This window comes from Spermophilus citellus, assembly GCF_964194105.1.
Source record: "Spermophilus citellus genome assembly, chromosome: 10".
NCBI lineage: Eukaryota > Metazoa > Chordata > Mammalia > Rodentia > Sciuridae > Spermophilus > Spermophilus citellus.
The window spans coordinates 123,541,746-123,569,021 of NC_138197.1; the positions used below are offsets into that span (position 1 = coordinate 123,541,746).

The 27,276-nt window shown below is 46.6% G+C and overlaps 1 protein-coding gene across 1 annotated transcript in view; it reads right to left on the minus strand.

Annotated features, from left to right (window-relative positions):
- SYN3 (synapsin III) overlaps positions 1–27,276 on the minus strand; it is a gene marked incomplete at its 3' end in the record, with an annotated part of 171,043 nt that overhangs the window by 126,088 nt on the left and 17,679 nt on the right. The window contains exon 3 of the mRNA XM_081310861.1: positions 2,199–2,657. Within this exon, the coding sequence (XP_081166987.1) occupies positions 2,199–2,509 (311 nt within the window). The 5' untranslated portion in view covers positions 2,510–2,657. The remainder of the gene's footprint in view (positions 1–2,198; positions 2,658–27,276) is intronic.

Here is a 27,276-nt window from a genome sequence, read left to right on the forward strand (position 1 = left end):
CATGGTCACTGTGTGATAAAGATGGGATTTGAACTCAGACAGCCTCGCTGTGATGTCTTATCCTGAACCATGACACCACACTGCTATGAATTCAATTCCACCTCCATTGAAGAAGCAACTTCTCAGACAAAGTTGAACACGAGATAACACAACCAGCAAAGAACATTCAAAATCAAGGTCAAATGTTGGGTTAAAGGTCAACAGAAGACTTTTATAGTCTCTTGATTACGGAGCAGACGTCAGCAGCCTTGCTTGGAAACAGCAACTCTGCACACATCCAGCCCTAAGCTCAGACCCGTGGGCCACGCTTTGTGGGAGGGAATGAGCAGAGAGGAGCCAAGCTTTGCGATGAGCGCCTCCCAGAAGCAGCGGCTTGGATAGCATTCAGACTGGATCAGATCACAGGTGGTTCACGGCCGCCCTGGCTCAGATGGGGCAATTACTTAGCAGAAATGCAAGGACTGATGTGTGAGTCTGCTGGACCTAATGAATACTGAGAATGCATTAAGAGCTCTAAACAGCTCCCACTCCAAAGAGTAGGTTCCATCAGCCCAACCTGAGTTGACTTCTCAAGAAGGGAATGTGAGTGTCCACACTCATGTTAGACTAATGGAACAGCGGGGTGCACCCGTGTATTCATGCAACACACATGTGCTGGGTGAGGACAACGAGACGGCCTTTGGAGACACACATGCAACCTTGTCCTCCCACCACAGGGGCTGCCTGAGGATTCATTTTCAGAATTTCTCTGCTTCACATCTGTTATGGTTTCCATCTGGAAATGTCTCCCCCAAAACTCATGTGTTAGGCAATGCAGCAATGATCAGAGGTGGAAAGATTGGATTATAAGAGCTGTAACCTTATTGGTGGATTAATCCATTTGAAGAATTAATAATTTGAATGGACTACTGGGTGGTAACTTTAAGCAGATGGGATGTGGCTGAAGGAAGTGTGATAAGGGGGTGAGCCTTAGGACTATATCTTGTCCCTGGCTCCTTTGGCTCCCTCTCTGCTTTCTGGATGTCACATGCTGAGCAGCTTCCCTCTGCCACCTGCCCCACCCCCCACAATGCTTCTGCTTGGTGCCAGCCAGCTGTGGACTACACCTCTGAAACCATGAGCCAAAAATCAATCTTTCCTTCTCTAAGTTGTTCTTCCCAGGCATTTTGGTCAAGACAAGGAAAAACTGACTAGTACACTATCCATGAATTCCTCTGCCCTGAATATGTTGCTTCCACGTCTCTCAATTTGGGCTGTCTTGAAGAAGGACACCAAAGAAGGGTTTTTCGTAACAGAATTTTTAGCAAATTCTGTCTCTGGCTAGATGAATAGTACTTATCACTCCTCAGTACTACAAAGGGGGTGGAGAGACCTATTCCCCAAGTGCAGCTCCGTGTGACCACCCTACCTGAGCACATCAGCTGTGCTCAGTAGCTCAGTCGCTGACCTGGTGGCCGCTGCAGTGAGCTTGGGGAGCGCTGTCTGAGAAGCAGCTCAAAAGCACATAATTTCTGGGCATTGGTGGTAGGAGGACAGGCTCTGGAGCCAGCCTGCCAGCAGCTGAAGTAACTGGGATACATACTGAGGCCTTCTGGTCCCCAGGGTTTGGGCTATGAGCCAAGGGCCTGTACTGATTTATGTCACCCTTACAACAACCTCATTTTAGGGCATGGAGAGTGACTGAGGCTGAAGAGGAATAATCTGGTAAATATCGCCAGCTGCATTTCAGCCTTCAGAAGTCTTCCAATTTTAGAAAGGTCATGTGATTTCCATCCATATAGTATATAACATTTCCTGTGGGTTCCGGGCAGCACCCCGCCTCAAACACATTACGATGTTTGCATTGTCATATGAACGAGCACACGGAGTGACATAATCCAGACTGCCACAGCCTCACTGTCCTTCAGATTGGGCTTTGCTGTCAAAAGGATGACAATACATCTTCTAGTGGCCAGAGCCACTGAGTTTTAAATCGGCAGGTGGGGACTGTGGGCCTGTAAATGTAAAGGTCTTAGAAGAAAACTGGGCACGATGCAGATGTTGTAGGGCCTGTGGATCAGTGTGAATTTCCTTCCTCTGGTCATTCTTTGAAACCACCTGAGCCCCTTAGGGCCCTCCTCTGTTCCCCCCAAGAGGCAAGACAGACCCCATGTCAGCTGTCACCCCAGCTGGGGTGGTACCTGAAGACCCCGGCTTACCAGTCTGTGTGGGCATCATCGATCACCAGCAGGATCCTGGGTCTCTGAACCACAGGCGTGGAGGGACCCGGAGGCTCCATGAGTCCTGGGGGAGCCTGCGGGGTCTGTTTCATGGCACTGGAGAAGGAGCTAAAAAGGCTGGATCCTGGAGAGGAGAAGGAGGCTGCCAGGGGCTGGGGGTGCCTTCTCTCCATGGCGGGGGACGCGGGGGAGCTGGTGGAGCTGTCTGGGCGCTGCAGGTCCGTCATGTAGCCGTTGGGCAGGTTGGCCACAAAGCTGCTGTCGGAGAGACGCCGCCGGAGGAAATTCATGGCTGTGGGTGGGGGCAGATGGCTCCCGTCTACTCCTAGGTGAGGCCCAGGACACGGGCTCCAGCCAGAGGCAGGGGCAGGACTCTGGGCCAGAAGAGCCAGGACAACTCGGCACAACCAGAAGTCGGCTTCAGAAGGATTCGCTTACCTGTTGGAAACAGCAATGAGCACATTAGTGTAAGTGACCTCCTTCTCTTTAAGAGCAAGCTGCTAAGCACTTTCCTGCTCCACTGTTGGTGGCAATGTAAATGGGACCGTCCTTTTGGAAGGGAATTTGGCTGTATGTATTAAGAGCGAACCCTTTTAACCTAAAAGCTCCATTTTCTGGAATTCTATCCAAGCAGAAAAAAATCTAAGTTATAGGAAAAAAAATCACATGCACAAATGTTTATCACAGCATTATCTACACTAGCAAAATACTGATGAGTAGCTCAACATTCCACCACAGGACATTGAATAAATAAATAGACATACAGCATAGTCACTCAATGAGCCTTTTGTGGCTGTCTTAAAAAGGACATCAAAGAAGGGTTTTTTTAGTAACAGAAAAAAAAAATTCATCTTGTAACATTAAATTAAAAACATCCTGATAGAAAATCCTAGATGTAGGATGCCTATAACCATGTAAAAGTTGAAATAACAAAATTTGGGAAACAAAATAAATCATGTGAGCAGTGGCTACATTTTTGTAAAAATTATATGACTTTTCTTCTTATTTCTATTTAGTTATACTTTCCAAATTTTCCAGAATGCATGTTGCTACCGACTGAAATATGGGCCCTCGAATTCATGTGCTGAAGACCTAATCCTTATGTGTTGGTATCTGGAGACAAGGCCTTCAGGAGGTGACTAGGGTTAGATCTGTCATAGGTGTGGGCCCTTGCTATGGGAGTAGAATTCTTGCAAAAAGTGACATTGGAGAGCACTCTCCACGGGCCTTTCACAGGGCCCATGTAAAGACACAGGTGACAGGCAGCCATCTGCAAACCAGGCAGACAGCCCTTACCAGAACCCCACCATGCCAGCACCCTGAGCTAGGACTTCCAGCCTCCAGAACTCTGAGAAAGTAAATTTCTGTTGTTTTGAAGCCACCCAGTTCAGGGTATTTTGTTATGGCAACTAGAGCAGACTAATACACACATTATTTCTTCTTTGAATAGAAAACAAAATTTAAAAGAAACAATTTGTTGACTTAAGATCAAAATATCCTATTGAGAACAATAACTTTTTAATGGAATTAAGTTATATTTTTTATTGTAATACAATTTACTTAGACTGCACAGTGTTAACTGTACAATTCTTTGAGTTTTGGTAAATGCAGATGCTGCTACAAGATTCTATCACTTGTGAAAGTTCTTTTGCGCCCCCTTCTGGTTTATCCACACCCAGCCCATAGGAAAACAGGATGTGTGACATCACTTATTAATTTCCCTGTTCTTGAACTTCATATAAATGCAATCATTTTATGTATCCTTGAAGGTCTCCTACCATTTCCATATGCTTTCCCTTCTCTCTCCGTTTCTCTCCCCCCATTCGTCTTTGTTATCTGTAGTCTTTTCCACATGCTCTTCCTTCCTGTTCTGTTCTTAGTTGTTCTCTTTATATCAAAGCAGACATTTGGCATTTGTTTTTTAGGGCTTGGCTAGCTTCACTTAGCATAATCTGCTCTAATGCCATCCATTTCCCTGCAAATTCTATGATTTTGTCATTTGAGGGGCAAGGGGGAGGGAAAAAAAAGGGAGAGAATTGAACAACAGCAGGGGAGATAGAGAGGGAAGATGGGAGGGGAGGGGAGGGGAGGGGTGATAGTAGGGGTTAGGAAAGGTAGCAGAATACAACAGACACGAATATGGCATTATGTAAAAATGTGAATATGTAACAGATGTGATTCTGCAATCTATATTTGGGGTGAAAATGGGAGTTCAAAACACAATTTGAGTCTAATGTATGAAAGATGATATATCATGAGCTATGTAATGCTTTAAATAATCAATAAAAAATTTAAAAAAAAAATAAAAATAAATGCAATCATATATATTACTCTTTGGTTAATGACTTCTTTCACACAGCATAATCATTCTGAGCTTCATCTACGCTGCATGATTCAACAGTCATTCTATTTTAATCCCCGAGTGGCTTTCCACTGGGTAAACAAACCTCAAGTTTTCATTCCATTCTCTTTTTGATGGCCATTTGAAATGCTTCCAGTTTGGGAGCATCATGACTTCTAATCTATGAAGGTTTATATTGACAATATATTAACATGCTAATTAAATTTAAGTATTGCTTCCTTAGTCCTTTACAGATTCCTTAGGGTTGTGTATTTAAACAACCACGTCATCTGTAAACAGCTCTTCCCTTCTCTCTTTCCAATCTTAATGCTTTCTCTACTTTCACTTCTCATTATTCTAGCTAGAATCTCCAGTACCGAATAGAAATGGCAGGGAAAGACATTTAACTTGTTCCCAGTCTTGGGGAAAAGCCATTTTACATCTCTACTAGTATGACCCTGACTATAGGTTTTTATAAATGCACTCTATCATATCAAGGCAGCTCCCTGGTACAGTCAGTTGCCTATGAGAATTTATCATGAATAGGTATTGAATTTTCCAAGATATTTACTAAATCTGTTGAGAGTATTATATGATTTCTGAAATCATTTATTTGCTTAATGTGGTGAATTACATTTGATTGATTTGTAATTGTTAAACCAAATTCCCCTTGGTCATAGTGAATGAATGTTTTATATACATATATTTTAGGTTCGATTTGACACTCTTTTGCTGAGGACTTTTGTGCCCATATTTATGACACAGGAGACTGGTCTGTAGTTTTTTCTTGGTCATATCTTTGGCACCAAGCACTGTTGGTTTCACCGAGTACTGTTAAGAGGTGTTCTTTCCTTTTCTATTTGTGTAGTATTGGTATTTTTTTCAAATTATTAGCAAAATTCAATAGTCAAGCCATATGGGCTTGGTTCTTCTTCATGGGACAGTTTTTAATAATGAATTCAATCTCTTTTATAAATTCATTCATATTTCCTATTTCATTTTATATCAGTTTTGGCAAATATGTGACTTCAAGAAACTTATTCATCTCATCTTAGTTGTGAAATTCATTGGCATAAAGTTGTTTGTAATATTTCTTTTATTGATGTAGGATCTTCATGATTCCTCTTAATTTTCCTGATGTTGGTATATTTCTCTTTTAGATGGATAAGTGTTGCTAAGAATTTACACATTTTATTGATCTCTTAGAGAACCAACTCACAGTCTCTTTAACTTTCTCATTTTTTTACATCACTTTTTCTTGCATTTATTACCTCCTTCCTTCTCCTTATTTTTAAGTTTAACTGCTCCTCTGTATTCTAGAATTTTAAGATGGAAGCACAGATCACCAATTCTAGACTTTTCTTGTTCACCAACATAAGCATTTAAAGCAATGCACCATCCTCTAAGTACTGATTTAGCCGCATCCCAAGTAATTTGCTATGTCATCTTTTTCTTATAATTTAATTTCAAATTATTGTCAATTTTCCCTATAACAACTTTGACCCATGTGCTGTTTAATCATGTGTTTATCTTCCGGGTTTCTGTGCTCTTTTATATATTTTTCTTGCTCTTGTTTTAATACTATTCATTTGTGATTCGTGAACATAGTCTATGAGGTTTGAATCCTTTGACATTCCTTGAGACTAATGCCCTGGTTCAATAGGGTCCATCCTTGATGACCGTTCCATATGGACTTGAAAAGACCAGGCATGTTGCAGTTGTTGGATGCAATGTCCTAAAGAGATCAATCCAATGGTTGTAAGTTAGGTTCCCCTGGGAGGTGGCACTCCTATAGTGACAAAAGCAAGACTTTTATTGAAGACATGATAACAACTCGAGGCTTGAATAAAAAGCAGAACAGGGCTGTGGCAGGGTTGGTCTGCAGAACACGGTCAACAGAGGCCTCCGTCCACCTTACTGAGAGCCTACAGCTGGGGTACCTCTTTAGATTTTCCTATTCTCCCCCTACTCTGTTAGTGTGTACCCTGCCCACTCACTTGAAAAACCCACACAATTGAGCTCTCTGACTTAGTTCTGGCTGTACCACGCAAGCAGCCCTCCTCCTCCTCCAGTCTAACTTAGTGTGTGTGACTCTCTTCTTTCAAGGGCCAAGTTCCCTCCACATTCTATCGACTCTTTGTTTCTCTCCAGCAACATCCAGTAGTTTCTTTAAAATATTTTGTGCCAAGCATATAATTATCATCTCTGAGAGGGCTAGATCCACACCAGCTACTGATCATGACTGGAACTAATCTCTTCCACTTAAAAAGTACTGGATGGAAAGTTGATAAAACATCAGAGGAGAAGGGATCTCAGAGTTTATCTATCAGCTTGATCTTTGGGAGCTCTGTCCACCTCACCCTGGTGGGCATTCCCCGCTCTCAGAAGATTCATCTCTTAGAATCTTTGACCCACTCCAGTGATGGTCAAGAGTCCTCCTGACAGTCTCCTCACTGTGTGGCCCAGGAAAAAGGAACAGCTATGGTTCAGGGCAAGCGTCAGTAAGGAATACGTGGGGTGCTGCCGTGGGGATCGACACGGGGCAGGGACTATTCAGATAGGAGGTCAGGGAAGGCCTCTCTGAAGAGACAAATTTTTCAAGAGAATTAATGGATAAATGATACTAACATATATTTATGGGGTACAATATGATATCGTGACATGTGTTTATATTGTGGAATAATTACATCAAGCAAATTTTTAAAATCAGCCACTTCACATACTTCCCTTTTGGTGACAAAATAACTTGGAATCTCTTCTTTAAGCAATATTGAAATATACAGTGCCTTGTGCATTTAATATCCACCATAGTCAACGCAATGGATAACTGAAGCTCACTCTTCCTGTCTAGTTAAACTTTGAACCTTTCATCAGAGGTCCCCTTTCCCCACCCACTCCCTCTCACTGTCTGGGTAAATGTCATTCTGCTTTTCCATGAGTTTGACTTTTTTGATTCCACACACAAGTATTTTTATTTCTGTGCCTGGCTCACTTCCCTTAACATGTTCAACTGTGTTGTTGCAAATGGCAAAATTTCCTTATTTTGATGGTTGACTAGTATTCTCTTGCACATTTATATCACATTTTCTTTATCCATTCATGCAATGATAGATGCTGATGTTGATTTTACATCTTGGCCACTGTGAATAATGCTGAAATAAGCAGGAGTGAAGATATCTTTTCAATTTCAATTCCTTTGGATGTATACCCAGAAGTGAGAATGCTGCATCATGTGATAATTCAATGTGCGTTAGTCAGCTTTCCATTGCTATGACAAAATACTTGAGAAGACTTATAGGAAAAAAGGTTTATTCTGGTTCACAGTTTCAGAGTTTTAGAGCATAGCTTCTTGGACGGGAAGCTTTTAGGCCTTGGTAAGGCCATACCTCATGTCACGTGTGACAGAGGGAAGCTGCTCACTTTATGGCAGCCAGGAAACAAGGAAAGCAAGAAGAGAGAGGGAGGCTATGGGGATAAGGTGTCCCCTTCAAGGGCACACCCCAGTGGCCTAATTCCTCCAACTAGGCCCCACATCCTAAATCTTCCTTCACCAATAATTTAAAAATCCATCAATGCTACGACTAGAGACTTGAAAAATTGTGCTCCATTTGAGTAATATGAATTGAATTGCATTCTGCTGTCATATATAACAAATTTGAATTAAAAAGGAATAAAAAGGTGCAGTGACCCACCCCTGTAAGCCCAGCAGCTCGGGAGGCTGAGGCAGGAGGATCATGAGTTCAAAGTCAGCTTCCGCAAAAGCGAGGCACTAAGCAACTCAGTGACATCCTGTCCCTAAATAAAATGCAAACTAGGGCTGGGGACCTGGCTCAGTGGTCAAGTGCCCCTGAGTTCAATCCCCAGTAATCCCCCCCCCCACACCAAAAAAATCCTTCAATGGATCAATGCCTACACGAGGACTGAGCCCTCATGATCCAATCACCTCCCCAAAGCCCCACCTTTAACCAAAGCTGCACCAGGGACCAAGCCTTCAACTCACGGGCCTGTGGAGAACACATATTATGCAAGCCAGAGTGCTATTTTTAGTTTTCTGCACCTCCACACTGTGGTCCACGATGGCTGTATTAATTTATATTCCCACCTACCCTCTCCCAAAGTTCCCCATTCTCCACACCCTTGCCAACACCTATCTTAAATTTTTAAAAATAATTAGACATCGTTAGCAGGTAGGATGTGATAGCTCACGTTTTCACTTATATTTCTCTGATGATGACTGATGATCATTTTTTTCCATGTACCTTTTGACCATTTATGTCTTCTTTGGAGAACTATCTGTTCAGGTGCTTTGCCTATATTTCGGTTGAGATTCTTGTTTTCTTGCTGTTGAATTGTTTGAACTCCTCATATATATATGGATATTAGCTTCTTACAAGATGTTTAATTTGCAAATATTTTCTCTCAATCCATAGATTGTCATTTCACCCTATTAATTCCTTCCTTAGATGTGCAGAAGATTTTTAGTCAGATGCAATCCCCTTTGTTTATTTTTTGCTTTTGTTGCCTGTGCTTAGGGGAACATATCCAAGAAGTCATTGCTTAAACCAAAGTCATGGTTTTCTTCTGGTAGTTTTACAGTTTCAGGTATTACACCTGCATTAGTTCATTTCCATTTGATTTTTATATATGGTATGATATTTGGATCCAATTTCATCCTTCTGTTTATGGATATCTGATTTCCCTAATATATTTTAATGAAAAGACTACTTGTTTTTCTCCATTGCATATGTTCTTGGCAAGTTTGTTTAAAAAAAAATAACCATAAGTGCATGCGTTTATTTCTGGGCTCTGAACTGAGCTCTGATCGTTGGTCAACATACCTTTTTTTCTGTCAGCAACATGCTATTTTGATTACTATTGTTTTGTAATCTATTTTGAATTCAGATAATATGATGCATTCAGGTTTTTGTTGTTGTTGTTCAAGATTTCGCTGCTTATTCACAGTCTCTTATGGTATGATACAAATTTTCGGGGTTTTTTTTCTATATTGATGAAAAATGACTTTGGAATGTATTGAATTTGTAGACCTCTTTGAGGGTTTGGACACTTCAACAAAGTTAATTCTTATAATCCATGAACATAGGATAGTTTTTCATTTACTTGAGTCATCTACAATTTTTTTCATTAATGTTTTATAGTCTTCAGTACGCAGATATTCTCACCTCACTGATTAAATTTATTTAAAAGTATTTTAGAGGGCAGGAGTCATGGCTCAGTGGTAGAGCGCTTGCCTGACATGTGTGAGGCCCTGGGTTCAATCCTCAGCACTGCATATAAATAAATAAAAGATCCATTAACAACTAAAGAATATTTTTTTTAAAAAGCATTTTATTTTTCTATGCTCTTCTGAAATGGAGTTAGTTTCTTACTTTCATTTTCAGATAATCCACTATTAGTGTGAAAAAATTCTGCAGATTTTTGCTTTTTTTTTTTTTTTTAGTGAATTACAACTTTACTAAATTTGATAATCAGTACTAACATTTTTAGGGAGTCTTTAGTGTTTTCACTATATAACATCATGTTAAAAGTAACAAGAAACAATTCATTTCTTCCAGGAAGTAAACTTTAAGCTGAGATATAAAGAATGGAAAAATTGAAGTCCATATGCAAAGATTCCAGGTAGGAAAGGGTTAGGCACATTTGAATAAGAGAAGGAAGATGAGCCTTACTGGGGAGTAAAAATAAGACTTCTTAGAAGAAAATGTTTACAGAAGTAGAGAGGGATCAGATCACAAAAGACCATAGTGGAAAGGGTTACAAATAAGAACAATCCATAATCTAGTCTACCTGGCCACAGTGTGGGAAAGAAACTGAGGGTAATATGTTCATCATGCCCCCACCATATGCAGGTTCATTTTTTTGTGGTTTCAATCAATCCCTTTCAGTTGCAGTCCAAAGTTATTACTAAATGAAACATTTCAGAAATAAACAATTCTTAAAATTCAGAAATAAACCCTCATGGGTTTCATCCACTGAGACACCAGGTCTCATGAATTCAATCTCCCCAAACATCTCTGCCACAGTCTGGGTTCACTGCATGCCATTCTGAGTAATGTGACGACGTCTTACATTTTGCTGCTCCATCCCATTCAGCGTATCCACATTGTATATGCTACCTTCCTGTTAGTCACTTAGTAGTCCTTTTGGTTATCAGATTGACTATCACAATATCTCAGTGCTTGTATTCAAGGGACTAGTATTTTACTTAACAGTAGCTGCAAAGGGGAAGAACAGTGAAGCTGGCAAATCAGATGTGCCCGTGACAAGCTGTAAAGTGCGTCCTTTAACTGAAAAGATGAAAATACATACAAATTTGGAGAGATCATATTAACATGACTTATTGTAGTATATTGTTATAATTGTCCTATTTTAACATTAGTTAACAGTTGTTAATCTCTTACTGTGCCTAATTTATAAATTAAAGTTCATCATAGGCTTGCATTGGGAAAACATAGTATAGGATTCAGTATTATCTGTGGTTTCAGGCATCCACGGGGGGTCTTGGGATGTATCCACAAAAGACAAGGAAAGACTGTAATTGGAGGAGGCCAGGCAAGTTATGGGGTTGCAGTAGTCATTTGGTTTTCAAGAGTAAGAGAAAGAAGCTGAATTACGTAATCTCCAAAGTCTTTTCCTCTTCTGTAAGTCACTCACTTCTTGTGAGTGACAATTAGGACACTAGTTATCTTTTTCGTACCAAGCGTAATCTGATTCTGGGACAAGGTGTGAATGAGAGGGATTCTGGTGAGGAAGACCATGGGAAAAGCAGGACAGAAACCTCGGGGATAGACCCAGGGAGGTCCGTGGATACCCAGCTCATGCTGTCCCTCCTTTGGCCACTAGAGGGCAGGAGTGGCCATATCAGATAAGAAAAATAAATCCCAACAATTTTATCAGACACGTTTGCAAACTAGCTTCTTGGAGGTGTGAAGAGAGACTACACAGGGTAGTGTATATACACAGGGTAAAAGAAGGTTGAAAGACACCTCAGACTTGGTGGTGAATCCAGGAGACAGAAATAAAACCACTGGGTTACAGGTTTGGGGTCAAGGTGACAAGGGCTCAGTAAGAAGACGAGTCATCCTGGGGTGCCTTAGCTACTTTGGTAAGAGATGAGCAACTGATCTCCCAGACAGGAAAGTGGACATCTCCACTCCTGGGTCTCACCGACCCCCCAGGTTCATTTGCTTGCTCACTCTCAGGTGCATTCATGTGCCTGGTCTTCCCATTTGCGGGAACAATAGCAGCACCCATCAACTCAGGCCAGAAACCCGAGTCTCCTATGTGGCTCCTCCTTAGCCCTCATGGGTTTCAGCCACTGAGACACCAGGTCCCATGAATTCAATCTCCCCAGACATCTCTGCCACTGGCCCCTCCTCTCCATCATTTCTGCCATAGTCTGGGTTCACGTGCTGCTAAAGACTCTCCCCCATGGCCTGTTGCCCCAGCCTCCCTCCCTCCTTCCAGCCTCCACCGTTCAATCCCCTTTCCACAGAAGAGCTGAAGAGAGCTCTCTAAACTGCAGCCCTGACATGGAAGCCCCGAACACAGAAGGACCTTCATGGTTTGGTTACTGCCATTTTCTTTAGTGCTTCCCTTTCATCTCCACATCGACCTCTTCCAATGAGTCCTGCCCTTCCCAAATCCGTATCTTTCATATATGGGGCTTTTCCCTCTGCCTCAGCCCTGATCCCACCAGATCCCCTCTTCCCTCACAGCCTGGCTAATGATGCCCGGGGAGGCCAGGAGAGAGTTAATGAGAGGGCAGGCTCCAGGGACGGGCAGGCCCGGGTTCCCGTCCTGGCTCTGCCGCTCTCTAATGCAAAGCTAGGAGACTTATTGACCTCGGTGCCTCAGTTTCCAATGGGTTAAAAAGAATGGTTTCTTTGCCAAGTAAGTGAACATGGAGTGAGGTGACAGACGTCACAGTGCAGAACCTGGAAAGATATGCACTCTGCCTACTAATTGCTCTTATTATCCATTACCAGGGTTTATTATTATTGAACTCTATGAGGCTGCTGGGAAGATCAAATGAAAGAAGCCCCCAAGTGCTTCTGAGCCATGAGCAGTTATGCAAATGCTGATGACACACTATCATCGTCCCTGGTGGCATTTTTCAGTCCGACCAGGGTACAGGCTTTCGCCCTGGCCTCTCTTGCTAGATCGTCGTTAATGCCCACATATTCTGTGAGCACAAAGAAGGCTTCTAGGCCCGGGTGCCCTCAACCCCAGTGGCTCAGGCGTTAGCTGCATCGCACACAGAACATGAGGATGCTTCCACTGAACAGCTCCCCTGGGATCCGTTCTCATAGACACGCTCCTTGGTTATTTGAGAATGTTGTGAGGTTTGTTTCTGAATCCTGTACGTCTTGCCAAATGTATCTTCCTCCCTCCTGGCCTCTCTCAGCACCTCACCCCCAAAGATCAGACCTCTGGGCAGGATCTCACCATTGGAAGTGCTAACTCAGAGGAGGCTTGGACACAGATGGGAACTCAGGGGCAAGAGAGGGCGAAGAGGAGTGAGGCCGGATGCTCTGCCCACCTCAGTGCCATCACACCAGTTAGCAGGACTCTTTCAAAGGTGTGAGTATGAGGCATAAGAATGTCAAGCAACCCTCCCACTTGGTCTTCGAGGCCCAGTGAACTGACTCCAGTGGTGGAATATTAGGCACCATGAAAAAAAGAAGGGAGGGTACTTATTGGTAAGACTTGGTCGTAAAAATCCCATTCTACACTTACCATAAACTGAAGTCCTACCTAAAAGGGAGCCTTCAAAGCTCTTGCCTGAGCCCTGGGTGAGGGCCACCACAGCCTCAGCGCTTGGCAACAGAAGCAGCACCCCTGGAGGCTGAGCTTATGGCCCTAGGAACAGCTCCTGTGGGTTTCAGATCTGCCACTGACTACACACAAGGCCTCAAAAAAGCTCCTCGGCCTCCCTGTGCCTCAGGGTCCTCATGTGTACATGGAGGTAACGGAACAGTCCGTGTCTCATAGGCTCTTGTGAGAATTAAGGGACTTGGTATTGGCAAGGTACCCAGAGCCTGGTGCATGGTGAGCAACTGGTGTCAGTGTGGTCATTATCCTGCTGGTTTTCAGACAGTGCCAGAGGCAGTGTGGTTACTTTAGTTTGGAAGGCTTTGTGGTAGGGACTCAGTATTGATACGAGAACAAGCTTATGGAATGGATCTGACTTTGAGACCTCGCTCTGCCACTAGCAGCTGAGCAACATCTCCACCACAGGCTCTTTATCTGAAAACCGTGAATATCAATACGTTGCCATGCCTATTTCACCACAGGTCTTTGAAAGAACCAAAGTAAAATGTACTAAAGTGCTTTTCAAAATACTTATGTTTTAAGCTAACATGGAATAAAATAGACTTCGGGGGTCCATGTAGCTTTATGAATTGTCATACATTCAGGTACCCACCACCAAGATAAGGACCGTCTCCCCACTCCCCATGAAATTGTTTTTTTTTTTTATTTTTAAAATGCTCTGCAAAGGTCAAAGTCCTAGTGTTCTGCAGGTAGACACCTGGAGGGCCTACCATGGTGCACTAGATAGGGAAGATTCAAAGCCTGGCACATTTCTCCCAAAACAAGCAGAGAAGGTGAATTCTAGCCATGGAGCTTCCTGTCATCGGCTGCCTGCACACTGGCTGTTCCTCAGCAGGAACTTGGCCCCTCCAGATACCTGCCTGCTCACGCTTCACCTCCTTCAGGTCTTTGCCTGAATGCTACCCTCTCCCGAGGCCTCCCCTCTGGGAGCCACCATCTGGTACTTTGGACCCCCACCCCTCTGCTCCACATGTTCATTTTTTTCCATAGCCTCCACCCTCATCAATAAACCATAGAAATTATTTATTCTGCTTATTGTTCATTTCCTGCTCCTTCTGATAGAGGGCTACCTCCCCAAGAGCCAGGGCCACAGTCCGATGTGTTCACTGATGTGTCCCAAGCACCAAGAACGGTGCCCAGGATATAGTTGGGCATCAATAACTATTCATTAAATGAGCATGCTTTAAAATAATAGGAACAAAATTCAACTATCCTCACCTGTATTTGCAAAAAGCAAAAGTGCAATTGTACTGAAGGAAGCACCTCTCAGTGCCTGACAGATAAACCTCAGGTGAACCAAAACTGATACAATGAAGGAGACTCTGGCTCCTTTTATTTTAGTGGGCCCTGCCTCCACTCAAACACCCTACAAACGCCTCACTCTACCGTCCACCCAATGTGTGCTACAGTAATTTTTTTTGTCTCCCCCGTCAGGAACCAGTGTTTGGGTAAAAAGCTGGAAAATTCATGGGGACCGCATGGCCTGAGTTTCCTGGGTATATTGATGAGCATGGGAAGTGAGGGAGTGTCAGGTGAGGCCGAGAACCTGTGAGCTGCCACTCAAAGTGCATGGCTGTCACGTTTAAGGAAAGGTCAACCACTCTGCTGCCAAGTGAGCTGCTCTGTTCACACCTACAGACCTGCTGGGCCTTCTCTGCGCAGAACTCTTGTCCAGCCGCATCGACAGGCAGGCATGGGCTCCTCAAATCCACCCACGCAGGCCTTGACCTCCTGTAAGTGGTATCTGCTCGTGGGATACCGCGGATGCCAGACAAGAAGGATTCAGACTTTGGAGCTAGAATTCATACGTGCAGGAGCTTTCTGCACCAGCGCTCTTGGGACATTTGTGGGAGGGTCTGCTTGTAGTCAGGAGAGGTGACATTCTTCCATATTCTTCCATTTATCTGCAGTCACCTCCCCCACCCAAAATATATTCAAATGGAGAAATGCCAAAACAGTTCAAAAAACAAAGTCATGAATGTAAGCATTGACATTTGACAAATTAAGTCTTTAAATCCTAAGTTTATAAGGCAATTATAACTGAATTATCCCCAAGATAATCCCAGGATTTATTTAGGCACAGGATGCACAAGGCTCACCAGGCAGCACCCACTAGGACTGGGGCCCGAGCTTGGGGTTGTCTTGTCACCATGCCACCTGCCTCCGACTTATCCAGACTTTGCATCATGGTCGTGTCCCAAATCTGACCCTCGACACTGAGGTCTGCAGCTCAGTCATTGTCCTAGGCCCCTCGGTGACCGCTGCTCATGACAGGCCCTTCAAAATTGATTATGGTGATCTCTAGCAAGGCCAGCTTACCCTAAGATAAGTTATGTTTGTTCTGGTGTATTTCCCCACCCTACTTCTGAATGTTATCATTCCAAACTGGGGCCAGAGAGGTGGGCACCTCTAGGATGGTCACCTAGGACACTGGCAAGGTCCTCTCCTGAGGGTGAACGCCCTCACATGCTCCCTGATGGCAGCTTCTGTCTGCAGAGCAGCCTTCACACCTGGAGCAAGCCCTGCCTGGTGCAGTCTTCTTCTCTGAGGCACGGTGAAGTCTTGTTGTTTTTCAGGACTCCATTGCTGCATTGTTCGTTCAGTGTGGCCTTAGGGCCACCCCTGCAACCTGCAGGTGGATACAGGGGAGCATTTTCCTGAGAGACAGCTCCTGGGTTTCCTTCCCTCCTAGACTTATTGCTTTGTCAATTTTCAAGTATCAAACCCTAACATGCACGCATTTCACCTGGGAACTTTCTAAGCAACGTGGATGGCCAGCCTTCATCTCAGGCTCTGATCCTGTAGCCTGGACTCCACATGTTCGCATGCTCTCCAAACGATCCCAGTGATTCACTGCCATTCCCTAAGCACCAGATTTGGTGAACCATTTCCCCAGACCAGATTCTCCAGTTCTCCAAAATGGGAAGCTCATCCCTTCAGGATTTTCAAAATGATACGCTAGGGTACAGGAAAAGATGGTTAGAACTTTTCCAATTTTTATCACACCCCAAATTTCTTCTGGGAATGTCCATTTTTACCAGCATTTAGTGATCTCTGCTATGGTTTTGATATTAGGTGTCCCCCCAAAACTCATGTGTGAGACAATCCAAGAAGGTGTGGGGATGAATGGTTGGGTTCCGACAGCCTTAACCTAATGGGTGCATTAATCCCCTGATAGAGATTAACTGGGTGGTGACTGAGGGCAGGTCGGCTGAGTCTGGAGGAGGTGGGTCATTGGGGGGATGCCTTTGGGGTGTACATTTTGTGGTGAGTGCAGTAGACACTCTCTGCTTACTGGTGCCATATTTCCCGTTGCTTTCCTCTGCCATGCCCTTCCTCCATGACGGTCTGCCTCCCCTCTGGCCCAGAGCAGTGGGTTGGCCATCTCTGGCCTGAGACCCCTGAAAGGATGAGCTCCCAGATAAACTTTTACTTCCCTAAAATTTTTTTGGTCAGGTCTTTTAGTCACAATAGCAAAAATGCTGACTAAAACAAGATCTCATCACACAAATATGCTTATATCGAGGTGGGTGATTTATGTTTGAATTATTAGCCACAGTTCTTCGCCCCTCTCAGCAGCTGCTGGGTTATCCAAGTGACTTCTCAGTTCCTCCCAGCAGAGATCTTTGCCCTCCGACTTCAGGCCCCGTCACATGACTGGTTTTGATGAATCAGGGAACACATGTGAGTTAACGTCTTGAACCATCAGCTAAAGAGACATCGTGTAATTCTTTCTCCTTGCCCTCCTGCACCTCTGCCATTGCCTTGAGAACACGTCTGGGCTGGCCCTCAGATCCAAGAAGGAAGAGAGACACGCAGAGGAGACCCAGACTCAGGCTGCACGGTGGATCCACCCAGATGAGCCCAGCCGAGATCAGCCAACTCCCAGGCAACCTTAAGTCACCTGAGCAGAACAGACACTTGTCGTTCATGCCATCATGAGCCTGTGCTGTTTGTCAGAGTACTGGCTCCTGACAGTGGTCACTGGCTTGAATATCATGCTCAGGGAGGGTGACATCAGTATTTCAACTTTGCATCCATAGAACACGGTGGGCTGTTGGAAAATAATAGAAGAAGTAAATAAAGGCAGGGTTTCCTCTCTTTTCTGAGAGCATTCTACTCCATATTCTCTGTGGCTCTGTCTGATATGGATAGAGGGTCAACTCATCACCCTTCCTGCTTGTCAGACTCAGAGTTTGGTGTCCAAGGGCGTCCCAGATTCTTGTGCTCTCCTTGTTACCCCCAGAATAAAAATTTGAGGGCTGACCTGGGCTCAGTTTCCTCTCTCTTCTTTAACCAGTTGGGCTCTCCATTTCAACGGCTCCCCGTAACCCAGCAAAGCCCTCATGTCCAGTCTCTGCCTTGAATCTTAGTCTTTGTCTGGGGTACTGTTGCCTCCGGGAAGATCAGCTGCCCAACTCCTGGGAGAGTGGTGAGAATCCAGAGCCATGGCTGCCCATCTACCTGGCTGGAGAGCCATTTGTACCCACTTCCAGAACCAGGGCTGAGAGCACCCTGCTCCCCAAATCCTCACTGGAGGAACCCCAGAGATCATGCGTCCTGATGTTGAATAAACCCGGCCAGGGCATGTCTTTGGGAAAACGGGCATCTGAGCAACATCTGAGTGTCTGGACACACAGAAGAGGTGATGTGGTGTGCCCCTGAAGCATGAGGGAGTGACGCACCCTGCAGCAGCGTCGGCCTCAGGGCTGCCGGTCCCACTCTTGAGCAACCGGCTGGGAAACAGGGCATCTGGACCCCTGAATGAAGAGGACGTCCTAGGTCTGGGTTTGCCTCCGGGTACAGAGTGTGGCGGGACAGGGGGCCACAGCAGGACTCTTTCTGGTGGGCAACAAGGGCCTGGGGAAGAGTTTCCGTTCCCTCTTCCTGTATGTGCTCAGCGAATCCAAGACGGGCAGCACCGACTCCATCTTTTTTTTTTTTTTTTTTTAATTATTATTCCCAACTGCAAAGGGACCTTCAAAGGAGGTTTTCTCTTGAGAAATGAATCCTCCCTTTGTTCCTTTCCTCCCTTCCTCTCTCCTTTCTTTCTTCCCTCTCTTCTTTCTTTCTTCTTTCTTGTTTCTGCATCTTTCATTTCCCCATCAAATCAGAGCTGCTTTCTCAGGAATTAATCTTAAAGCTGAAATGGACCTAGGAGTTGACTCTACTCCTTCTGCAGATAAGACTCCCTTTTATAGTCTAGTTTCAAATTAATTTATATCATTTATTGAGGACCAATGAAATGCTAAACATTCTGATTTTTATATATATTTGTGTGTATATATATCTTTTTATTCTAATTTGTTATATATGGCAGCAGAATGCATTTCTATTCTTAATACACATATAGAGCACAATTTTTCATGTCTCTGGTTGTAGAGTCACACCATTCATGTCTTCATACATGTACTTAGGGTAACGATGTCCATCTCGTTCAACCATCTTTCCTACCCCATGCCCCTTCCTGAGCCCTCCCTCCCCCTTGCTCTATCTAGAGTTCATCTAATCCTCCCATGCTGGCCAACCCCATTATGAATCAGCCTCCTTATATCAGAGAAAACATTTGGCATTTGGTTTTTTGGAGGACTGACTAACTTCACTTAGTATTATATTCTCCAGCTCCATTTATTTACCTGCAAATGTCATGACTTTATTCTCTTTCAGTGCTGAATAGTATTCCATTGAGTGTATATGCCACATTTTCTTTGTCCATTCTTCTACTGAAGGACAAACAAAAACTATACAACACTAAAGAAAGAAATTAAAGAAGACCTTAGAAGATGGAAAGATCTCCCTTGTTCTTGGATAGGCAGAATTAATGGCAAAATGACCATACTACCAAAAGCACTATATAGACTTAGTGTAATTTCAATCGAAATCCCAACAACATTCCTCATAGAAATAGAAAAAGAAGTCATGAAATTTATCAGGGAAAATAAGAAACCCAAAATAGCCAAAGCAATCCTTAGCAGGAAGAGTAAAGTAGGTTGCATCACTATACTATACTACAGAGCAATAACTATACTACAGAGCAATAGTAACAAACAGCATGGTATATCTATATCTATCTATCTATCTTGATAGATCTTTTTTAATTTAGATGTTAATTAGAATCCATCAAGTAGGCATTATCATTTCTTTTAAACAAACAAAATAAAAATCTCAGAGGGGTTAAGTCACTTATCTAAGATCACATAGCAGGTTGGTGGCAAAAGCAGAACTCCTATGCACACACCACAGTGCTTACAATTCTAAAGAAGCATCTTCAGGGGATCTAGTTAACCAACCTCATCCTGTGAACAAAAAGAGAAGAGCCCACCAAAGAGAAGTGAGTTTTACTCAACACTGGTTCACGGAATCCTTCTAGTAACCTCAGGAGATATAAACCATTGTCAATGCCATTTCTGGGGAGCCAATGTGGGAACAGAGGCGCAGGGAGACCAAGTGCTTTGCCCAGGGCAGTGCATCTGGTACGACTCCAACCCAGGAGGCCTGTACCCTCTGTGCAATGCTGCCTTCCCAGCTCAGATCAGACAAGGCCGCAGCACGAGGGAACCCAGCCCAGGATCCAGTCCTCTCCTGTCCAGGCTCCAGGGTGGTGGTCAGCAGGGCAGGCAGTGGACATTATCAGCTGGGGAAGCCGAGTGGGGGATGGCCTCACAGCTTCCTTGGCTTAGCACAGATCCTTCCTCTCAGTGCCAGCCAGAGGCTGTCTGTGGGGTGCTGCTATGTACCAGACTCAGAGGGGACTGCTGCTGGCCTTCCAAGTGACAGAGGGACAGGCCCAAGGGTGCAGCTGTGCATGGAGCCTGAAGAGCACCCGAGTCCCTGCTGCCCAGCAGAAGGCAGGCTGTCTTTAGGGCAACGGTGGCCCCAGGTTGTAGCACACGACTTCATCTCTCCAGGTTGCACCACCCATCGGACTGCTGAGCAGAGTGGGAGCAAAAAGCCGCTGGGGGCCAGACGCCCGCCTGGAGGTACTGGTGCTCCTGAGTCAGGATGGGGTGGGTCCCATCGAGAGCTGAAAACCCGCTCAACCCACTTGACCCCCGGAGCATCGCTGTGGACAGACGGTGCCTGGGACTACCAGTCACCTCCACTGCCCACATGGAGCGGAAGGACGGCACAGTACATCACTAGCCCCAGAAAAGACGGAAATTCGCAATGGGTAGCACAGTGTCTGCTGAATGGGTGTCACTTTGTGTCACTGTCAAGCCCAAAACCATGGAATCACAGCATCATGAGTGAGAGACCATCTGTGCCATAAGTTCCCTGGGGCCGTGGTGACATGCAGATGAAGGTGAGGGTGAGGAGGCTGTGGGGGTGGTGGGCCGGCTCCTGGCCACGGACCTTTGTCAAGAACGAGATAGCGCTTGGGCTGTCCACAGAGGATCCCGACTCTCCCAAGAGCCCAGGCCAAGAAACGCCGTCCCCCTACTCCACTGATGTGGAGGCCGAGGTCCAGTGATGGTAGGTGCCTGGCCTGTGGTCACTCAATGCACACACAGCACTCATGACTCCGCCAGGCTCTGCCGGGACACAGGAACTCATCCCTCCCCTTGTCCAGGTAGGGGTTCGATTATTACTCACAGGTGTAGACATCAAAACCCAAAGTCACACCACTAGTAAGTGACAGAGCTGCAATTTAAGCTCAGGTGACCCGGATCTGGTGGCCAGAACCCTGACAACTGAGTGGCCCTGCCCCCCACCCCTGGTGTTAGGGTTCGAGCCTGGGTCTGTCTGAGGCGGGGTCTGTGGGTTTTCTAGGCAATGTTTCTCCCTTGGGAGCCTCAGCTGAGCTTGTTCATTGCACAAAGATACCAACAGCCCTGTCCCCTAGGCCCTGGCCTCACGCAGAGGCTTCACCTCCCTGTCCCCTCCCCTGTCCTTCCCTCTGCTTCCCCGCTTTCTCCAGCTGGTTGTGTTGGACTCCTGGTTGATCCCTTGTCACCTCCTCTAGGAGCCTCCTGGGCCCATCGTCACTCATCTAGGACTAAGTGAGTGGCCTGGCGTTCCCCAAGTGCCCCGTGCACCCTCTCTCTGTGGTCCTGGGGTACAGGTAGCAGACCGATTTTGAGTACCAAGGGACCAGGTCCGTCTTGGAGTCTGACCTTGGAGTCACCTGCCTTGCCAGGACCTGGGAAGCAGACACCAGCTGCTCTTCTCTGCGGGGTCAGAAAACTTGTGGCCTCCATCCTAGAGACAAAGGGGGCTTCCGGAGGGCTTACCTGGGCCTGAGAATGCAAAGGAAGAACCTGAGATGGGGGCCCAGGGACAACAGTCACCTGGAACACATGGTCAGAGCTAATGACAGGAGGGGGAGAGAAGCAGGAAGAGCGAGAGAGAGAAAGAGAGAAAGAGAGAGAGAGAGAGAGAGAGAGAGAGAGAGAGAGAGAGAGAGAGAGAGGAGCAATATCTATGGAGCCGGAGATGGACAGATGCAGAGGACACGCTGCTGAGCCCTGGCTGTGCAGCTCAGCTCTCGCTCCTCTTCCTTCAGGGACTGGCGGCCCCCTGAGACAGGGCAGGTGGCCGCCTGGCAGTGCTTCTGGTGGCCAGGTGCTGCCCTAATGAGGAATTTAGCACATTCATTCTGGAAAGCAGAGAAGGCACAGCCAAAAGGTGTCAAGTTTATCACGTGCCAATCAGAACCCCGGAGTCCGGCCACGCCCACTGCAGGCCGCTCCTTTTCCGACCTCCCTCCCTGGTCATAACCCTGCTGCGTCACGTAGGCTGGACGCGTGGGAGTCCTCTATGGTTCCTCCCTCCCCTCTCTTCCCCATGCAGCCACCATCAACTCTGAGCTCTGGATGCATCTATTTCTCTCAACTCCGTGGTTGCCACCAGATTCCCGGCCACCATCTCTCACCTGGACAGATGCAGCTGTCCTCTGGCTCCTTGACCCTGCACCTGGCCCCTCTGTTAACTCTTCCCAGGGCAGCTGCCCTGCTCTGACACTTCAGTGGTCCCCAAGCTGCTTTGGGTCAAATTCAGCTTCCGTCATGGCCTTGGACCCAATATGACGTGGGCCTCCCCCGCCTCATCTTCCACACCCAGCCCTTTGTACTTGCTGTTCCAGGCCCACAATGTTCTTCCTTTCTGCCCCCTTATCCCTCAGGCCCCACCCCCAGTATCACCTCCTCAGTGTTCTTCCTTGACCACTCCATTTATTGTCCCCAATGTCCCCTACAACCATGCTCCCCTTCCACTGTCCTGCAACATTTCCCTGCAATGGTTTTGTTTCCCAGGAAACAGCCAGGACCTCTATTCCCAGTGCCTTTTTGGGGACACATAGGGTGTACACATGGTGATCATGAAGTAGAGTCTTTTGGAGCACTCTGGGTCTTCACTCTGGCTCTGTCCTGGCAGAAACAGCTTTCAGCAGGGAGGGACATGGGAGGGAGATGCCTATGCAATTCAGAAACCCTCCACTATGGTGCTTTAACTCCATGACTGTGTGTCTGCCGGGAGTGCTGTCCCCACCAACTCACACTGAGGATTAACTTCTCCATGCAGCAGTGTCGGGAGGCGGGGCCTATTGGGAGGTGTTTAGATCATGGGGGTGGAGCCTCGTGAATGGGTTAGTGCTGTCTCTCAGGAGCAAGTGAGTTCTAGCTCTCATGGGACTGGGTTAGTTCCTGCAAGAGCAATCACTATAAAGCAAGCTGCCCTTGTGCTTTGTCTCTTCTGCAGGAGCTTGCTTGCCACTCTTCCATGCACTCCTGCCGTGAGATGCCGGCCACCATGTTATGCCAACTGCATGAGGCCCTCACCAGATGCAGCTGCAGGATCTTGGCTTCCTCTGGCCCCAGAACCAAAAGCTAAATAAATCTCTTTTCTTTACAAATCACTCGGTCTAAGGCATTCTGTTGTAGCAAGAGAAAATGGACTAAAGTTAGAGACTGGGTGGGCACAGACAAGGGAATTGACCTGTCCATAGTCACCCAATCAATCAGAGGTAATGTCAGAACACAGGTCCTGAGGCCATAGCAGTGCTTCTTTTCTGTCTCCAAAATTATCATTATTAAAATATAACATTCTTAGGGTATCAGGGCCTACTTACTGGTCATTCACATCCCCCTCTTCCAACAGGAAGATTTTTCTTCCAAATAACTACAGAATAATACCCACCCTGTAGCTGACTGCACACTCAGGTACTGAACTGATGGCGAGCACCTCCCTTTAATCCTCACCCAGCCTGGGAAGCAAGTATTAACATTAACCCCATTTTAAAGGTAAAGAAACTGAGGCTCAGGGGACTTCAGCAGTTTGCAGAACGTTGTGTACCAGGTAAGCGGTAAAGCCAAGTTCAGCCTCTGGATCATTCTCATCTATCTCAGAATTCAGCCTTTCAACCACTGTGATATCCTGGGCTGCTGCCTCAGTCTCCCCTGGAGTCATGCATTGATGGAGTACCCCTGGGTATCGGGCACCTACAGTGCAGCACCATGGCAGCCTCTGCAGTGCCCTTCACCTTGGAGAGCCTGAGGCTGTGCACTGGCTCAGAAAATCCCAGGCCCAGCAGGCCCAGCTGCAATGATGGGGACACCTTCCCCCTTGCAGGCTGGGAAGCTGGCAGCCTTTCCACGGCTGCCAAGGAGCAGGGCAGGTGAGGCTTGTGTGTGTGTTCTCACGAAGGGAAGCTGGTAGCCACGGCCCCGGGCTCACCGTGTGACCCTCGCAATGACACCAGCTAATATTATACAGTGCTTCCGAGGGAGCAAGAAAGTGTTGTAAGCCTGGTTCAAATATTTAACCCAGGACTCCTAACAGTCAAAGTGACCAGAATATGCCACTTTGGCACAGGGACCATTTTGAACTGAAGGCCACTGAGAAGAAACAAAGAAACCCCTCCACCTCCCTCGATTTCCCTAAAAGGCAGGACATAAATTGAGGAGGTGTCCACCCTCTGCACCAGGACAGGCAGAAGTTAATCACTAGAGACGACCTGAAACCCTTTATCAGTCCCCAGAGGCACAGGGGGATGTCACTAACTTGGTCCACAAGTTCTTCCCATCTGCTTGTCTCTCCTTCCCACCCCAACCAGGCCCCTCTGCAGCCCAGGGAAGGTGTTGTCACCTGCACGTCCCACTCCAGCAGCGGCTGAGAAAACGCCCCGCAGATGAGGCTGAATTAAGACAGGAACAGGAGGAGGGAGGAGGGAGAGAAAGGAAGGGAAGGTCAGTGACGGGACAAAATAATAAAACCGAAAAAAGAAAAAAAAAGAACTCAGGGTAACTCTCTGCCCTGACGGCTCTGCCCTCTCCCCATCAGGGAAGGGCCCCCTCCAGGCTTCCCGCCCAAAGCCACGTCCTGTGCCAGGGGAGCAGCTGTGCTCCAGCCAGACAGCAGCAGTGGCCCTTAGCCCAGGCCCAGGATCCCTAAAGGGTGATGACGTGTGACAGACGGAGGGAGGCTGAGCTTCCAACCCGGCACCAGATCTCCTCAGAAGGTCCCCAGCCACTGTCCCTGGCAAGGCAGGGCTTTGTCACAACCGGTGGAGCTCCGCTGTGACAGCTCCCTCTGCAGCCCCTGCAGGACACAGCCCGGTGCAGCTCGCTGGCCACACGGCTGGAGGAGGCCCACTCAGCCTCTGCCCACGCGCTCCCTCTCACCTCCGCTCACTTTGTCTTCTTTACAAAAAGTCCTTCCCACGCCCATGTCCCCACCTGCTCAGGGACAGAATCCTTCTCAGGACAGGAGGAAACCAAGCAAGCCACCTTTGAGACTTTCCGGGGATGCAGAACATCATATCAATTCAGCCAGGCACCAGGCACCACACGGGCCCCAGGACATCCCCCGGCCCACGGCTCCAAGTGGAGGGAGGAGTCGAAGGGTCCTGTAGCACCTGTGGCCTGGCCCTCGCCCCAGGTGCTCGCTTGACAGAAAGGTCCACCTAGGAACCTGGACAGGAGTCAGCCTGGAACTCAGCAGCTGTCCCCTCCCTAAACTGAGCCACCCTTTGCTGAGGTTGTGTTCCAGGAGACCGTGGGCTGCAAATGGAACCCAGGCTGGTTTGGGGCTGGTTCTGACTCTCTGTCCCATGTCCCTGGGACACCGATTCTGCAGTCTGCTGTGGTGGAACAGGGAACAAGGGTCAGGAGAGCAGCTCCAGAGCCTCCAAGGTTCACCCCCCAGGCTCCTTCGCTGAAAGCCTGTGAGCCTCCACAGACCCACCCTCAAGAACATGGATGTGCAACCAGTTCTGCAAGAGGGACAGTGCCAGCTGCATTTTGTGGATGGAGACACTGGAACTCAAGGAGGTGATCATGTCTAGGCCTCCCAGGCAGAGTGGCAGGGGCCAGGATTCCCAATTAAGCCTGCCCAACCTATCAGACCCCCGTGCCAAGCCTGCCGAATCAATAGATGTTTTAGGTTCTAGGGGATCATCTCTCAATTTCCAAGGGGCACTTGGTCCAGGACTTCCCTAGAATAACAAAATCTGCAGATGCTCAAGTCCCTTATGTAAAATAGTGTAGTATTTGCATACAGCCTACACACACCAGCTTGCAAACTTCAAGTCACCTCCAGATTACATGCACACCTAAAATAATATAAATGCTATAAAAGAGTTGTGATACTCTACTCTTCAGGGAATAATGATGAGAAAAGGTTTGTAGGTGCTCAATGTAGATGCGATTTTTTCCCCAAATACTTTGGCTCTGTGCTTGGGTGGACCCATGGAACCCACAGAGAAGAAGGGCTGGCTGAATTGATATGTTTATGATAACATCTCCCCCAGGCAGAGTGGCAGGGGGCCAGGATTTCACAATTAGGTCTGCCCAACCCAAAAGCCCGTTCAAATCTATCAGACCTCCATGCCAAGTCTGCCGAATCAATAGATGTTTTAGGTTCTAGGGGATCATCTCTCAGTAGCCCTGCACTCACCATCCCTGATCTCCTTCCCTCCATTAACTTTCTCTGGAATATCCAGTATCACCTACCATACTGCAGACTTTACTTTTGTTGTGTGTTATTTCTACATCCCTGTTTTGGTTTGGGACTGGAATGTCCCCCTAAAGTTCCTGTGTCCCCAAACAGCAATGTCCAGGGGTTGGGCTTTGGGGGAGAGGTTGGATCCCAAGGGCTCTGACCTCATCGGTGGATTAATTCATTTATGGCTGAATGGAAGCTGGGAGTTAGGACCTAGACGGAGGAAGTAGATCTCTGAGGACATGCCCCAGAAGGGTTGATCTCCTCCCAGTTCCTCCTGTCCTCTTCCTCCTCCTCCTCCTCCTTCCCTTGGCTCTGTCCTCTTCTGCCTCCTGGCTGCCATGATTTGAGAATCTTTCCCCTGCTCTGTCCATCCGCCATGATTTTTCTGCCTTGGAACTGACCACCCATGAGGCGGATTCTCTGAAATGGTGATCCCAAACAAATATCTCCTCTTCTCAGTTGTTTTTGTCAGGTATTTTGGCCACAGCAATGTAGAGCTGTCTATCACAACCCCCTTCATTTGAATGGGACCCTTTGGGAAGACAAAGCTTTGTGTTTATTTTCTTGCTGTCACAACTCTGGGACTGACTCCAAAGGACTGGGACACAGTAGGTGTCCAAAAGATACTTGTGGATCCAAGAACTGAGTGAATCCACCTTTTGTGTTGTCGATGGGTCTTCAGATGTCCCTAGGCTACAATTTTTTTGAGAACAGGGATTATATCCAATTCATCTCCCTACAGTCCATAAGAGAGAAAAGGAATTTATTTGGGAGTGCGGATGAATGAAGGGATGCTTTGACCCGCCCTTAATGTCCCTCAACCCCTGGCTCAGACATGTGACATCTCTTCCATGGACTGAGACACCTCCTCACCAGTCTCCTTGCACCCAGATGGCTCTCTTTCAAATCACAGGCTCTTAGAGA